The sequence below is a fragment of the Macrosteles quadrilineatus genome, unplaced genomic scaffold (assembly GCF_028750875.1).
Source record: "Macrosteles quadrilineatus isolate MER2022 unplaced genomic scaffold, UCM_ALF_1.0 Scaffold_1__1_contigs__length_201487025, whole genome shotgun sequence".
Classification (NCBI taxonomy): domain Eukaryota; kingdom Metazoa; phylum Arthropoda; class Insecta; order Hemiptera; family Cicadellidae; genus Macrosteles; species Macrosteles quadrilineatus.
Window position 1 is genome coordinate 160,999,734 of NW_026542594.1, and position 15,737 is coordinate 161,015,470.

The 15,737-nt window shown below is 35.3% G+C and overlaps 1 protein-coding gene and 1 long non-coding RNA gene across 6 annotated transcripts in view; both read left to right on the top strand.

Moving 5' to 3' along the window:
- LOC128988591 (uncharacterized) overlaps positions 1–9,450 on the top strand; it is a 204,678-nt gene extending 195,228 nt beyond the window's left edge. For both annotated transcript variants that reach the window (XR_008490407.1, XR_008490408.1), the window contains exon 3: positions 9,248–9,450. This is a non-coding gene — a long non-coding RNA (uncharacterized LOC128988591). The remainder of the gene's footprint in view (positions 1–9,247) is intronic.
- A 428-nt stretch (positions 9,451–9,878) lies between these two features.
- LOC128988600 (serine-rich adhesin for platelets-like) overlaps positions 9,879–15,737 on the top strand; it is a 271,927-nt gene continuing 266,068 nt past the window's right edge. For all 4 annotated transcript variants that reach the window (XM_054410025.1, XM_054410056.1, XM_054410046.1 and 1 more), the window contains exon 1: positions 9,879–10,294. In XM_054410025.1, the coding sequence (XP_054266000.1) occupies positions 10,090–10,294 (205 nt within the window). In that variant the 5' untranslated portion in view covers positions 9,879–10,089. The remainder of the gene's footprint in view (positions 10,295–15,737) is intronic.

Consider the following 15,737-nt stretch of genomic DNA (forward strand, 5'->3'; position numbering starts at 1 on the left):
AATCCGTTTAAAACTGCAAAAACAACAATAATTATACAGGTCCTCCTATATTAGGTAGACCGTTTTTCCTTATGACACTATTAGGCTTTCCAGGGTTAAATTAGCTTTCTGATACCTGATTCGAGGTAGCTTTAATGAATTTCCCTTAAATGGCAATACTGCTCTACTGATAAGGTTTACCTCAATAATTTCGTTACTATTTTAAATCATTAATTATACAGCGAGTTAGTTATTTACAACATTCATTTGGGGCATAGCGGATTACCGTCCACTATTTCTTACAATTAAAATACACGAAAACTTAAAGTTTATAAGGAAGTGTTTTTATCCATTTTATTATATCTTTAAAGGGGTGTCATGTTTGCCAACTTAAAACAAAACAAAATTGCACTTAATGAGAAAAAAAAGTATAATGTAAAAATAAGTCAAACTCGGTCTCTCTTCAACGGTCGTTTCCAATGTTGAATCTAATCTGCATAATATACCAACAACAAAATGTATTCACCCATACATGTGATAATTCAGGGTATTCTTCGAGAAACATACTGCCTTCTAGAAAGGTTAATCATATAGGAACTATCATACAGTGTTTATAAAAATTATTCGTATTTCAAATTTGTGTTTGTGGGCTCGAATTACATTTTATATATGTTGTGTTAATTTGAATATTGGTTGTGACATCAGGTTGTTTTCTGTAATATCTTCTTGCATACGTTATTTTACTTCGTTTACGTTTTATCAAACGACTATTAATAATTTAGGTTTATATTCTATTAAGTGTTATGCATTAGGGTAGATGTACGTGGATACTAGAATTTCAATTCGCGTTGGCGTTAGTGACATGGTAATATGAGACAAACAAGGACGCTGCTGATCTAGAGGTTAGGACGTAAGACTTTCTCGACAGATAAGATGTAACTAAAGTCAATCATCGAAATGTTGTGATAATCACGCGCCTAGAGTAGAGGTTTGTAACCAGCCTCAAGCTACAGAATGGAATACATAAAGATAGGAGTTAAGCGAAGTAGCACTCTTTGTGTTGGAAAACACTCAACATTTTCCTGTTGATTGACATTGATTACATTTTGATTTGAAACAAACATATACAAACACAAACTGCTAGATGATGTGGTTTGGTTGGCTAGTCTCTGGTCAGGGTTTGTAGTGGTAGGCTCAGATGGTGGTGTGGCACGTAGTGGCTACGTCAGAGTTGTATCGACCGGCGCGTGACGTCACTCACGCATGTGGCTACGTCACCATGGCAACAGCGGCGCCACTTCTAGGAACGCCTCTTTCACACGACGCGGCGCGCGCCGTGCGGCGCCCGCCGGATCCGGCGTAGGGTTATGGGAGTATATGAGTCCTTTCACACTATGTCCGGCGCGCGCCGCGCGGCGAATTCGCCGCACGGCGCGCGAGTTACCGCCGGATGCACCTTGAGCCGGACGACAGCGCCGCGCGGCGTCCACGCCGCACAATTCGGTAAAGGTGCATTGGTTCTTATGGGAGCTTTCACACGGTGCGGCGCGCGCCGCACGGCCCAACCCCTACGCTGTCTCAATTTAGGCAAACTACCTGACCAAGAGGGTGCAACAGTTAATTAAGAAATTATATATCGTTGTATCGGAAAATAATATATTTATTTATTAACAAAATATATTAAGTTATTACAAAACATATATTTTTATGTTCATCCCATGCAAATCGGCCAACTTAAAGTATCAAAACAAAATTTTTCTTTTAATAACTAGAGGAGAATATTTAGTAGGAAATTAATAATTTAGTAATTTATACGCAATGAAACATATTTTTTTTACTTCTAGAATACAATATTTTCATATATGACGAATACTTATATATAATACGTGAAGGCGATTTCTACGAAATACTACTCCTCCGTTAATAATGGACGGATTTTTACAAACGATGTGTCAAAATTAAGTATTGTTTGTGTAGATGCCCCCTTTCACCAATTCCTGTAGTAAAAGTCCTCGGGCTTTGCCCCTCAGGCCATCAAAATCCCAATGTATATCTTATGAAGACAAGATTTTGTTTAGTTAAATTACACTGAGGTTAAACAGACAAATAATTTTTATTAATTACAGCTGTTCATAGTACACACATGATAAACACAAGAGTTTTCGTTTTCAGTTTCGATAGATGGAGTGGAGTGAGCGTTCGTTTTCAGAGTGAGTTCGTTTCCAGTTTCGATAACTGGAGTGGAGTGATTAGTTACATTATCATTGAGTTTACTCTCACACGTCAACGGAAATTGTGACAATTATTCGTAAAAAAACTCCTTTAATATTTTGCAATTGCTCAAATTCGAGCAACAGGTGCACTAGTTTATTAAATTTAAAATTAGCCCATTCATTTTATTTGAACTTTTAAGTGGAGTATTCATTTAAAAGCCACAACTGAACAGAAAATAATAAATATTGAGTGCCGTACGGCGCGCGCCGCAAGAAACCGTACTAGTGTGAAGACACACGCTTGTCCGGCGCAGCGCCGCGCGGCGGACGCCGTACGGCGCGCGCCGCTTCGTGTGAAAGAGGCGTTATGTTGCTACAGCGCTGCTCTCTCTCGCCCTCACAACTCGCACATCACGTGATTTATTTTTGAAATATGTTAACAGTTCACCAGTTTTATGCTAAACAAATCCTTAAGTTGTAATCCATTAAAAATTACCTTTTTTGTGGATTTTCTACCAATTTATAATTAGTGTGTTATTATTTCTAGCTAAAATCAACCTAAAATAACCTAACTCTAAACATGATTTGTAGTTTAGTTCATTTAACCTGAAAACCCACTTATAGTGGTAGTGAAAAAATTGAATAGATCCAATTTCAAACTCCATTCCTTACCTCTTATCTAGAGAGCAATGCTACTACTCAATCATACATCTCAATCACAGTTTTTCAAGGAAAGAATAGTTTTATTTTGTAATGTCCAAATACATAGTATATTATTTATCATGTATTTAATGGATTCCCAATCAAGTGAAAAGAATTGTGAAATGAAAGGGTAAAAATATTAGTTGACAATATACAATTTAAATAACTAATACAATACCAATAAATATTGAAAATTAATGTATCTTTACACAAAATTCAAAATTGCTAGTCTTTTTTACTAAGGTAAAAGTTAAAAACATATTTTACTGTATAATATTTATGTTAAACAATGTTAAATTCAATAAAGAAAAGTCGGATATCAAGTATTTACCGTCGAAAATTCTTATTAATATTTAAAACCTGTATTTAAATTCCAAAGCAAACAGTGGTTTAATTTATACTAACTTACATTGTAAACAAGCTTTATTTTTCGCAGTCAAATATCATATACATTATAAATCGGTCCTCTTCAAAATGGTAAAGTTATTATCTAAAAATGGTAATTCTTTTTTTTAACGAATTTATTGTAACTTTTTACAGCATTGTTGAGAAATATTTTTATAAACATTTATTCACACAAACGAGGTTTGTAGGTAGACACTCCAAAGTGTTATGTTTAGATTTGTTATAAATTATCACTTACATGTTTTGCTATACTTGTTATAGTTGCTATAGTTGTTTTACATGTTTGTATGTTAATGTTAGCCTTTGTCAGTTATGATATCCTCTTCAGCTAAATAAATTGTCCTTTACTGTCGAGAAAACATTTTCATCATGTTATTTCACATTGTAGTTACCATTTGCCTGACCAATAGTTGATACTTAACTACATTTTGTAAAGTCAACAAAATATCCATAGCCTACAATAATATTGTGTTTGATACAATTCGTCCAAACAATGGTTTTAAATTACTCAATATAAACTTTGATTTGAATTTGAATGTTTGATGTTAAACGTTTAAACTAATTTCCAGAAATGTAATAACTTTGTAATCACGTACAGAACAAACAGCAAACGAGGACCGAGCTTGAATGTATTACACGCAGATTGCAATTATTGGTTTTTCACTTTCAAGTGATTTCCCACAGGAATTCGGTGATTACTCTCAATGTTAATATTAAACTGGAGCTGTTGATGGAAGTGGGAACAACTATAATTGATTTCCACACCTTATGGGCTCTACACTGATTAGTTTTTCATTTCTCAAGTGAATTATTCTTTTACTGATTTTTTTATAAATGATTTTTTTTTTTTTGTAAGTGATTAATGGCATTACTTTATGTTCAAGCATTCATCTTCTTGTGTTAAAGTTTCTGTTAGAGTTAGCAATGAAGTAAGTCAGAAGAAAGATAACTTTATGGACGGATTTGATAGAATGTAGGTGTGTGTGGGGTTTTTTATTGAGTTATATTATTCAAAAAAGAAATGAGTGTACTATTGATATTAAATAATATTAATACTGTTCAATGAAATGGCGACCATACATAGTAGGTGTTTTAAGACAAGTATGAATGGAGATGAGTGTAGGATGAGTGGCGCGATCTTGTAGTCTTGTTAGTGAGTAATAAACCACCCTTATTAAAAACCATTGCAAACAATGATTTAACACCATTAAATATTTACGTTACGACATGTTGTTCCAAGATGATGGGAATGTATATTTAAGATCTGTATACCAGTCCTTTGCAAAGAATTACTTTGCACACACCTTTAAGCTAGCTTTTCCTATGCGACGAAGCGGAGTACAGAGAAGCGATTTTCCGCTCGTCCAGTGGCGGTCTGCTCAGTTTCTAGGAAAACACTACCATTAAAATACCTAAGACAAAAGGAGAAACAACTCCGCTCTCCGCTTCCGCACCAGGGCTTAAGCTAAAAGTACCAGCTTTAAGTGAAAGCAGTATTTAAATATTGTTCGATTTACTATTATCGTGAAGATTTGTAAACTATTGATCCTTAAAATATGCGTAATGGTTGGGCTAGTAATTATTTTCCACATTTTCCTCATACAGAACTTAAATTCTACAACTTAGTTTGTTGTTTACACAGTACGCTGGAGCTACTCCAAACATTGAAATAAGCTTTGGAGCAAGATCACAGATTTGCATGGTATTGAGATTAAATTGTATTAAATCACTCTATAAGTTTACTGTTTATAAAATCATGTGTTGCAACAGAAAACAGCTCTTAGTAGGACAAATACCCCCGCCGCAGCAAACATGCAGACTAAGCGAATGTCCATTTGCCTGCCCTGATTTGAATTACAATAAAATGTATTTCAATAGCATTAGCTTTAACGAGTTCCTAGGTTTGTTGTGAGCTGTCCGTTGTTAATAATAATATTAGTTATTAATAACGAGGTGTCCAGATGATGAATGCTCTATCTGTATAGGAGAAATACATCCGTGAACATCCGATAACTTATACCTTAATCCTTATTATTATGTCTTTTATAAACATGCAGGCATTATAAAATAACTTTATTATAATATAAAATAACGCAAACAGTCAAATATAGCTTTCTGTTTTGAATCACTATAATTTAGAAACAACCAGTTTCTGAGGGAACAAGTAATTATTGAACTGTGTTCCATATTCAAGTCATAAAGTTTAGAAACGTTATTTACTGCACATAAGAAGCAATGTTTTACAGGATGTTTGCAGAGAATTTAATTTGTAATATTAGAAAAATAAATGTAAAGTAATATTATCATTCCTCGAAACGTATGTAGAAGACTGAACGTATCTCCCAAATCATGTGTACCTCGTAGAGAATATCAATTAGTGAATTGTAAATATTGGTTTTGTTGTAACTATTCAGACAATGAAAACTCAATTCCAACCCTGTAACTAGATTTCAAAATTAATTTTCCTTGTTCAGAACCATCTAACCTCCCTTGTTTTGGAAGTGGCCGCTTAGAGCCTTTCATCCCTTTCCATCGTTAAGCTAGACATTTCGTCACAAAGAGCAAAGTTGATAATGCGTTTTAGTCCCTCGATCTGACCTTTTGCAAGAGTCTAAGCCAAAGTGCATTTCTCAACTGGCTATCGTTTTCCATGTGGTGAATAAGTAAAAACACTTCTAGTGAACTCCATAGTAAAACGATATGTATCAAGAAGTTGTATCGTTAATATACAAAACTACTTGATAACTTGGCTTCCAATAAATGATCCTTGCAAAGGAACCATCCGACCCTGATGATAAAATCATATTTGCGTTTTCGGCGTAGTACCAATGACTAATATAACGCTAATAATTAATTTTAGGAGTGAAACATAATCACACTTTAGAGTTTCAATAGTAAATAACTTACTTTTTGGGCGTCTAATAGTGATCTTTACTATCTAAACTTTCGACAAGTCAATTTGCATCACCATAATTTAATCATGCATTCAAGAAACGGTTCAATTAATAGTAACTAATATCAATTTTGTTAAATATTCAGTTTGATTGCTATTCTCCAAAGTAAGGTTCTATTTTAAATTTGATGTATCTTATATATGTAGAAATAATTATTAATCTCTCAGGTCAACAGTTTTTTTTTAATAATCACAAAGGTTTTATTTGTTTTACCTGCTAAAATCAGATGGAAATTATTTAAATAAGTATGGTTTGTGTTAACTAAAAATAGTTTATGCAAAAATATGCACCTAAGAACATTTACGTTGCTTCCAATTACAAATTAATATTGTTTTTGTGTCAAAGTGAAATATTTAAAAGCTATAATGAATCAATCACCCACTATGGATGCAATAAAGGGTGGGAGGGTGAACTAGATGATAAATAACATCATGGGTCATAGTGACGTCATAAATCAAGCCTTTCTCTTTCACATTTGCTTTCGTCCTCTCAACTCTTTCCAACACTTAAAATCACTTTCATTTCATACCTTCCACGTGTTTTTATCGCTTCTTTTTGTGTTTATGGACATGGAGTTTGCTTACAAATAATATATTGTCTGTATTACAATGAATTAACTGTCCTCATTGCTAATGCCTGAAAACTGTGGGTTTATAAACATCAAAATTTTCAAAATAAATTTTTATTTCAGAAACATGAAGCTAGAATGGAGTTTTCAGATAAAGTACCATGATTGTGACTTTTTCTAAGGTTTAAAACAGTCCGATTGTACTTTATAAATTTGAACGTTTTGACTTCCTTTTTTTTATCATATAAACATTTCCTGAATATTATAACTTTATCTCTATTAAAAAGTGAATAAATAAATGGTGTTGGGACTTTTGAGAAACACGGTATATACAGGTTAACTTATACTATGCAGTGTCGCAAATTAACAAATTTAAACCTAAATGAAATTGTCTCACAAACAATTAAAAACCTAGATAAAATAGTTTCATAAATTAGCAAATCAAAATCTGAATGAAATTTCACAAACATAATGAATCAAACCCTAAATATAATCTGATGTTTGTAATGTTTATGTTATCACGCAACAACGGGTTTATAGTTTAAGTTAAGTAGTTGTATCAATAATCAAATGGAATTACAAGTTAACACTGCACCAACTGATCAATTTAGTTGTGCTGCTAACTTGTTTTCAAGCATACCCGTATAACTTGCATAATAGAAGCTCACTATTTTGTGTTGTTCGATTAAAACTCTGGAGTGTGGAAAGTAAAATGAGTGCGAAAAGTAAGTAAATGCAGGGATCAGCTACTTTGCGTGCTATAATGAGTGCAATAAGGCCTGCTTTGTTAGATATCTCTAGGAAAACATACTTTTATTGAAGGATTTTTATTTTTTTATGTAAGGATTTGCACCACACAAACACCTCAACCAAATATCATAAAAAACAAAAAAAGTCAAGTCAATAGTTGTAGGCCTAAATGCATGTGTTACGGGGTGTTTAATTAATATATAGAAATATACAGTATTTATTAAATAAGAAAACCGTGAGACAAATAAAATAATGAGCTGTGTATATTTTAATGGAATACTTTATTGTGCAAATACTTATCTGTTAAATTTTGAGCACGAAAAATATCCGTCAAGAAATAAAACTCGCAAAACATCTTGCGTTTACTCACCCTATTAACAAGTGAGATACAACATTTTGTTGCAATATTGAAAGCAGAAGAATGTGATTAACTATCTTACCCGGCCAAGCTTATCGGAATGCGGAGAATCCGTTGATCGATAGAGTCTTTCATTCATAATATTTAATAACGCTGTGCCAAGACTTTGACGATGTGATTGGTATTTCTATGCTATAATAATATTAAATATGAATATAATTAAAATGTTAAAATGCATACATTAGGTGCTTGTGGCCGTATCCTAGTTTATAATACGGTAGCAAATCTTTTATCCAATGAATAATCATTTACGGATTTTTTCCCAAAGCAAAAACATGTAACTCGACGAACGAAAATTGATTCAATTCATGCGCTCGAATGCAGTAAACATGTTATTTACGTTAAACATTTATAGTGTTGTTAAAGTTACATTTGTGATGTGTATACAATTTTATATAACACACATGTTTGCGGTCAGTCGATAAAAACGTAATGCACACGAGACTTTGTTCTTCAATTCCACTGGAAAACAAGTTCATAAACAACAAAAACCTTTTCTCAATCTTTGAAAACAACCCAGAAAGTGGGGCAACTCCTGATCAGCTCTGTTCACTGTTCTATCTCAACGTATACTCAGGCTTAGTGTAGCTTCATGAAACAGGAACGTGTGTATACAGTATAACGTGTTTATTGATGTTTCAAGGCTTGTTTAATGCCATTTTAATATTTGTCGTACAAAACATAATTACAGCAGTTGTGAGAAGAGGTGAACGCGAAGAAATTTAGGCCTATATTATTACTGGCTCACCTACTCAAGTATAAGTTAGTAATAAATTATACCTATGGACAAACAGAGTTCACTCTTTATCTATATTTTATTGCGGTTTTATGAAATAATAAAATAAAAACGATTTGCTATCCGGTACATTTAAAACTATTTTAAGATATACTCTACTTCTAAAATAAAATCAACTATTAATTGGGTTACCTACGACCATTTTTTTTTACTAGCCGTTTCAGTTTAGTTCTTAGAATTTAATATATTCACTTAACAGCATTGTTTTACTTAACAGCACGAGTAACAAACCAATGAGGTTCCAGGATTTAAAGAAAATAAGTTAAATTGTATTGCTTTGAACTTCAACTAATCAGCTGTTAAGACAATTTGAATTTAGCTCATGATGTGTACTTTGGCAGCAGACATTCTGCAAAGTGTGAGTGTAGGCTAGAGTTTTAGGTAAAGATTACCACGTATATGGCCATAAAAACTGTGATCACATTTTTGTGGGCTTATTTGTGGTTATTACTGTTGTTACAGGGGCTACATGATGTGCCGGGAGTGAGGTTGCCACTACAGACCAGCTACGCCTCCGCCAGTCCTCATGCCGCGGTGTTCATGTACTCCTCGTCAGGGGCTGAGGGGAGTGTGACGTTGTAGCTGAGGGATACTACATAGTGACTGTTGTTACAGGGGCTACATGATGTGCCGGGAGTGAGGTTGCCACTACAGACCAGCTACGCCTCCGCCAGTCCTCATGCCGCGGTGTTCATGTACTCCTCGTCAGGGGCTGAGGGGAGTGTGACGTTGTAGCTGAGGGATACTACATAGTGACTGTTTTTACAGGGGCTACATGATGTGCCGGGAGTGAGGTTGCCACTACAGACCAGCTACGCCTCCGCCAGTCCTCATGCCGCGGTGTTCATGTACTCCTCGTCAGGGGCTGAGGGGAGTGTGACGTTGTAGCTGAGGGATACTACATAGTGACTGTTGTTACAGGGGCTACATGATGTGCCGGGAGTGAGGTTGCCACTACAGACCAGCTACGCCTCCGCCAGTCCTCATGCCGTGGTGTTCATGTACTCCTCGTCAGGACTGAGGGGAGTTTGACGTTGTAGCTGAGGGATGCTATATATTTATTGTTGTTACAGGGGCTACATGATGTGCCGGGAGTGAGGTTGCCACTACAGACCAGCTACGCCTCCGCCAGTCCTCATGCCGCGCTGTTCATGTACTCCTCGTCAGGGGCTGAGGGGAGTGTGACGTTGTAGCTGAGGGATACTATATAGTTATTGTTGTTACAGGGGCTACATGATGTGCCGGGAGTGAGGTTGCCACTACAGACCAGCTACGCCTCCGCCAGTCCTCATGCCGCGGTGTTCATGTACTCCTCGTCAGGGGCCGAGGGGAGTGTGACGTTGCAGCTGAGGGATGCTGACGACCTGGATGACAAGAGCGGGCTGGGTGCGGTGCTAGCTCGTCTGCATCAGGAGGACGCTACCCTCAGCATCAGCTATCAGGACACCGAGATGCTGACGGAGGGCAGCATAGACGTGCTGCTGGGCACCGGACCACTACACTCCTCTGGTGAGTGTTGCACATCACCTTTTATGTAGTAAAATGCTTTGTGTAGAGGTACTTGAATAACCTCTGACAGACTTGATTAAATAGTGTGTGGACTAACATGAGTCGGAGATTGCTCGAATTTAAAGAGTTTTAACTGTTAAATATCCACCGGTAAAATTTAGAAAGGAGCTTTTGTCGTCGTTTCTTTATACATTGGGGCAGGATGTCACAGTGGCTCCAGTTTGGGCAAACTCTGACTCACAAAACGCCTTTTTGTAACACTGCAGCAAAAACAGGGGGTTCTTAAACATACGTTGTGGAATTTAAGTAGCTTTTTACTCCATAGTAAAATGTCAGGTGTTGACAACTCAGTTGTAAACTTCGATTCATGAAATCGCATGTATCCAAATGATGTATAGATTCATTGAATCGGTTGTAGCATTGACTAAATAATCGTTAATGGTTGTAGCTATTAATTTTTGCACTCTTGTAAATTGTTCGACTTATCGAAAGTATAATATACACTAATATAATTGTAATATACGAAAGAATATATTATGTATTCATGTATAAATACATATATATGACTTTGAACGGATGGTGTTTTGGCCTATAGGGACATCAAAACGTTAAATTAAATCGTTCCCGGGTCCAGTTCTTTTCATGACTCTTACGGTAAAGCTTATTCCCTTTTCCTATGGGAAATTCGCTAACAGGTGATTTCTCAGTACTTTGCGAAAAACTTTGTTGCGTAGGGTTTACGTACCTTGTGGTGTCCGGCTTCCACAGTATTTTCTGCTGTATGGTAGAATAACTCAAATAATTACAATAATTGCTAACTTTCTGTAGCGTAGCTACTAAAAGAGTTCACTCTCGACTTTAAACCAAAAGTCCAGCTTATATTTTACAAAAGAATCCAATAATTTCATTCACTCATTGCATTAGTACTTTACCGGCTCTTCTGTATTAACTTAGTTTGTGTAAAAATGTATTAGAAGTTCATTCACTTGATTTCGTCTAGTGATTCTCATGCCTCCTGTAAGGGTGTATGACGACCTTTTCGCTGACTATGACGCCTTCTTCAGATGCTTTTAAACAACAGCAATCTTCCCTCATATTGAGGTCTATATAACATAAATATGCACACACGAACATCTAGACAAAACATAAAAAATAAATAATCGACTGCTACTGTGGCCACAGGTACGCACTGCGCACTGCTCAGTTATTATATCTGGATTGCCTATAATTGTTAGTTTGTCTGTGTCAAAAGAAAGAGTTCGGTTCTTAAAAGGCATACACTGTTTTAAAACATCGTATTTCAACAAGTTTTCGATGCAATATGAAATTCCACCATAAATCATGTCAAAAGCTACTTCTTAGCAAACTATATTTTATTCAGTCAAGGAATAAAATAAACAGTAGACTAAAACACGCCGTAAAGTTGGTCGGCTTCTTGCCAGCCTCATACTGCTGCCAAACCAACACAATGTGCCATCCTTCATGCTTTCTTCCGACTTTTACTTGTTAAATATTATCATGGCTTAAGTACATTTAGCTTGAAGACTTAAACAAACTATTGGCTGAGGAAAAGTGTTAGTAGAAGAAAGTGTTTCATAGTCGTGATTTTATACAATTTACGTCTCCTAAGATACGTGAAAACATATTAATAAAGAAATATAAACATTTAAAATTAAAAATAATAAACGTTTTTACCGGTAAGTATAATTACTTAAATTCCACTGAAAAATGTTAAGAAAGACAATTTGTTAGGTGTGTCTTAGCCTAATCTCACAGCTTCGTGTAGTCAAAAAAACACGACTAACTCAGCCTTTGGTTGATAAATGACTTTTACATTAATAAAATACTTTCTAGAGGCTAAAAGTTCTCATTCTTCGAAAGAAAACGAAGAAGTGGAAGCCAGCAAAATCCGAACACTGAAACCCTTTGGGAGGTCTGACGAAATAAGATAAGACTAGTAGGAAATCCTGATGTCGTGAAAACGTGAGGATTGAGTTTTTGTACATTTCGAAAAGAGTGATAATATCATGAGCTATATTCTTCAAATAATGATTATAATCGTAACCAACATGTGGATCTTTATGGCAACACCACAGAGAAATAATACATAAACTCTAAGGTAATACTATAGGCCTAGTAAAGAACTACTATAGGAAAGAACCCGTGTAAGAACTCATTTACAAATAGCAGACATAAGCATCGTAATTTCGATAAATTTTAAAGCTATGTTTTGCAACAAAATACCCCTGTAGTAATGAATGCTTGTCGTAATTAAAAAAGTTTACCACATCTATTAATTTGCGTTTTAATGTTACTTTTAGTTATTTTTTAATTTGTTTAACTCTTTTTGGAGGAAAATACATACGAAATTAATCCCCTGTATCCCGATATGAAAACGACTGGAAAGATATAGAAAATATGTTTTGAAATAACTACTTTTTTATTATCAAATCATTAACTTTAAAAAGTATTTATACTTTACTTACCAAGGCGTATAACACCTAACATTAAAGTCATATGATATAACCATTGATGGTATATAGTCAATAATATAACGAGCCTATTTTATTTTTAACTTGAACAAATATCACATATTTGCAACGGTTTTTGCTGGGGAGAATTTGATTAACTGTGGTATAGTTAATAAAACTTTCCACAGCAAAAACCGTTGCAAATATGTGATATTTGTTTAAGTTAAAAATAAAATAGGTTCGTTAATAATAAATAAAACAAGGTTTTTTACAGTAAAAAAATTAAAGTTACCATATTATAACTAATGTCCTGGCTATATCCTTAAAGTTATAGGTTCAAGAAGGAATTAAAGATACCTGACAACAAAGCGGCCTACTCTGTCAATAGTGTTGTTCTATGCTTTTTATCCTAGAAGTGTGCATAGTTGATAAAAAAGTATACTATACAATTTAATTTTTTTTATAACTAGTGAGTAAAGCCATAGAGTATACAAAATACTCTCTCGGTATCTTTGAAATCAAACGCGATATAAATATAGACTTAAACTACACATTTAGGTAAGGGTGTTAGGTAAGCTCTTCTCGAAATCCAATGTCCATTTCTCGTATTGTTTAGTAAGCCAATGAGTCAGCAAATGCAAACAATACCAAAGCTGAAACTTGATATGGCCTTTGCTATGAGTTGTACGTTTGTAGTACTTACCTAAGCGATGTACGAACACAACTTTCACAGTAACGGTTGTGTGAAACTGTTTCCTATGAAATATGAAAGTAAACTACATGATGTTTACGCGTTACAGATACATAAATAAACACCAAAGTTATGATGAGTAGAATATCGAGCTTAGGTAAATGTAAAGCGAAATTTCAACGCTTTGAAGCGTATGATCGCAGTTTACGTGGAGTGTTGAGGGGGGGAGGGGGAGGGGGGAGGGGGTTATAGCACGGCCCACTTACTGGAGCCCTTAGGCAGGGCTAGGCTATCCTCCGTTTGATCTCCGAATCGTTTGCTTTCTTACTTTATTTTATTGGTCGGGTTCTAAAATATCAAGATAAACATTCCCCAATCAACTGTAACGGTTCGGTACAAAGCACTTCGACGGTAGGTTCTATTTAAAATGGAATAACAGAGTGCAATCAAATCAAATAGATTTTTTTTTACAAGTATTAATGCAGCATTAGAATATACAGGGTGGCTGAAAAGTAACTTGCACCCCCCGCTTAACTTTTCAACAATTTGAGATATTTGAAATCGGTTTGCGGCACCCTTCTTAGATATGAGGGGCCACAATAATTATGGTCGGTTTTGAAAATTTTGCCCTTAGGGATAGCGGGGGTAGGGGGTAGCTCAAAATTTTCAAATGACAAGTATAGTCAAGTTTGGTATCATTTTACAGGTCTTGACGAAACATGAACATTGACATAAAGAAAACCAAAATCGGCTCACTAATAACAAAATGGTGCCCTAAAACGTTTCAAATCCAAATAACCTTGAGGGTGGCCAAAAAATTAACTTGCACCCTCTTTAACTTTTTAACTATTTGAGATATTTAAAATCGGTTTGTGGCAACTTGTTTGGAAATGAAGGGTTACAATAATTATGGTCTGTATTGAAAAATTTTTCCCTTAGGGGTTGTGGTGGTAGGAGGTAGCTCAAGATTTTCAAATAGAAAGTATAGTCGAGTTTGGTATTAATTTGTAGGTCTTGACGAAACATAACAATTAACATAAAGAAAATAGAAATCGGACCATTAATAACAAAATGGCAGCTCAAAATTACTTTAAATCACCATTGTCTCAATAATTTTTAGCTGCCATTTTGTTATTAATGGTCCGATTTCTATTTTTTTTATGTTAATTGTTACGTTTCGTCAAGACCTACAAAATGATACCAAACTCGACTATACTTGCTATTTGAAAATCTTGAGCTAACCCCTACCCCCGCCCGCTAGCCCTATGGGCAAAATTTTCAAAACTGACCATAATTATTGTAGCCCTTTATTTTCAAACAAGTTGCCGCAAACCGATTTCAAATATCTCAAAAAGTTAAAAAGTTAAAGAGGTTGCAAGTTAATTTTTTTGCAACTCTCATGGTTATTTGGATTTGAAACTTTTAGGGCACCATTTTGTTATTAGTGAGCCGATTTTGGTTTTCTTTATGTCAATGTTCATGTTTCGTCAAGACCTGTACAATGATACCAAACTCGACTATACTTGTCATTTGAAAATGTTGAGCTACCCCCTACCCCCGCTACCCCTAAGGGCAACATTTTCAAAATTGACCATAATTATTGTAGCCCCTCATATTTAAGAAGGGTGCCGCAAACCGATTTCAAATATCTTAAAAGGTTGAAAAGTTAAGTGGGGGTGCAAGTTACTTTTCAGCCACCCTGTATAATGTACAACATTTATCACATGGGATTCTGCCTGGGCGTGATAAGAGTTCTACACTGGCTGCTTATCTTGATACTATTCTAATATAATATAAACTCAATACATCTTTTAGGCAGGGTGAGATGGAAGAAGGCAATGGCATACGGGAAATCTGCGGTTCGTATAAGAACGTGTACATATTTTGTTAAGGGAATCATATTGTTCGTAATACTGGGATTTCAAATGCTTAGTTTAGTATGCACCTTTGAAACAAACTTATAAGTTGGAATGATTTCACGCTCTAGCATAAATTGCAATGATAAAAAAGTTGAAGCTATATAAAGTTATTTGACGGGTGGGCATTAATTGCGCCAAATGACCTGAGTCAGGTAGTCGGGTTTTCCTGAATTGCGCCAACTACTCCAGGGAGGCACCTGATACGTTCCTTAACCAAGCCAAGCGGCGGCCCTCTTTTGACTGTATAATTGAGTAGGCTAAGTTAGGTTAGGATGACACGAAAACAAGGACATTTCTTCTGCCGGCAACTCACCCCTACCTGGCTTGGGCTTGGCGCAACTAAGAAACATTTTTTGGGACCC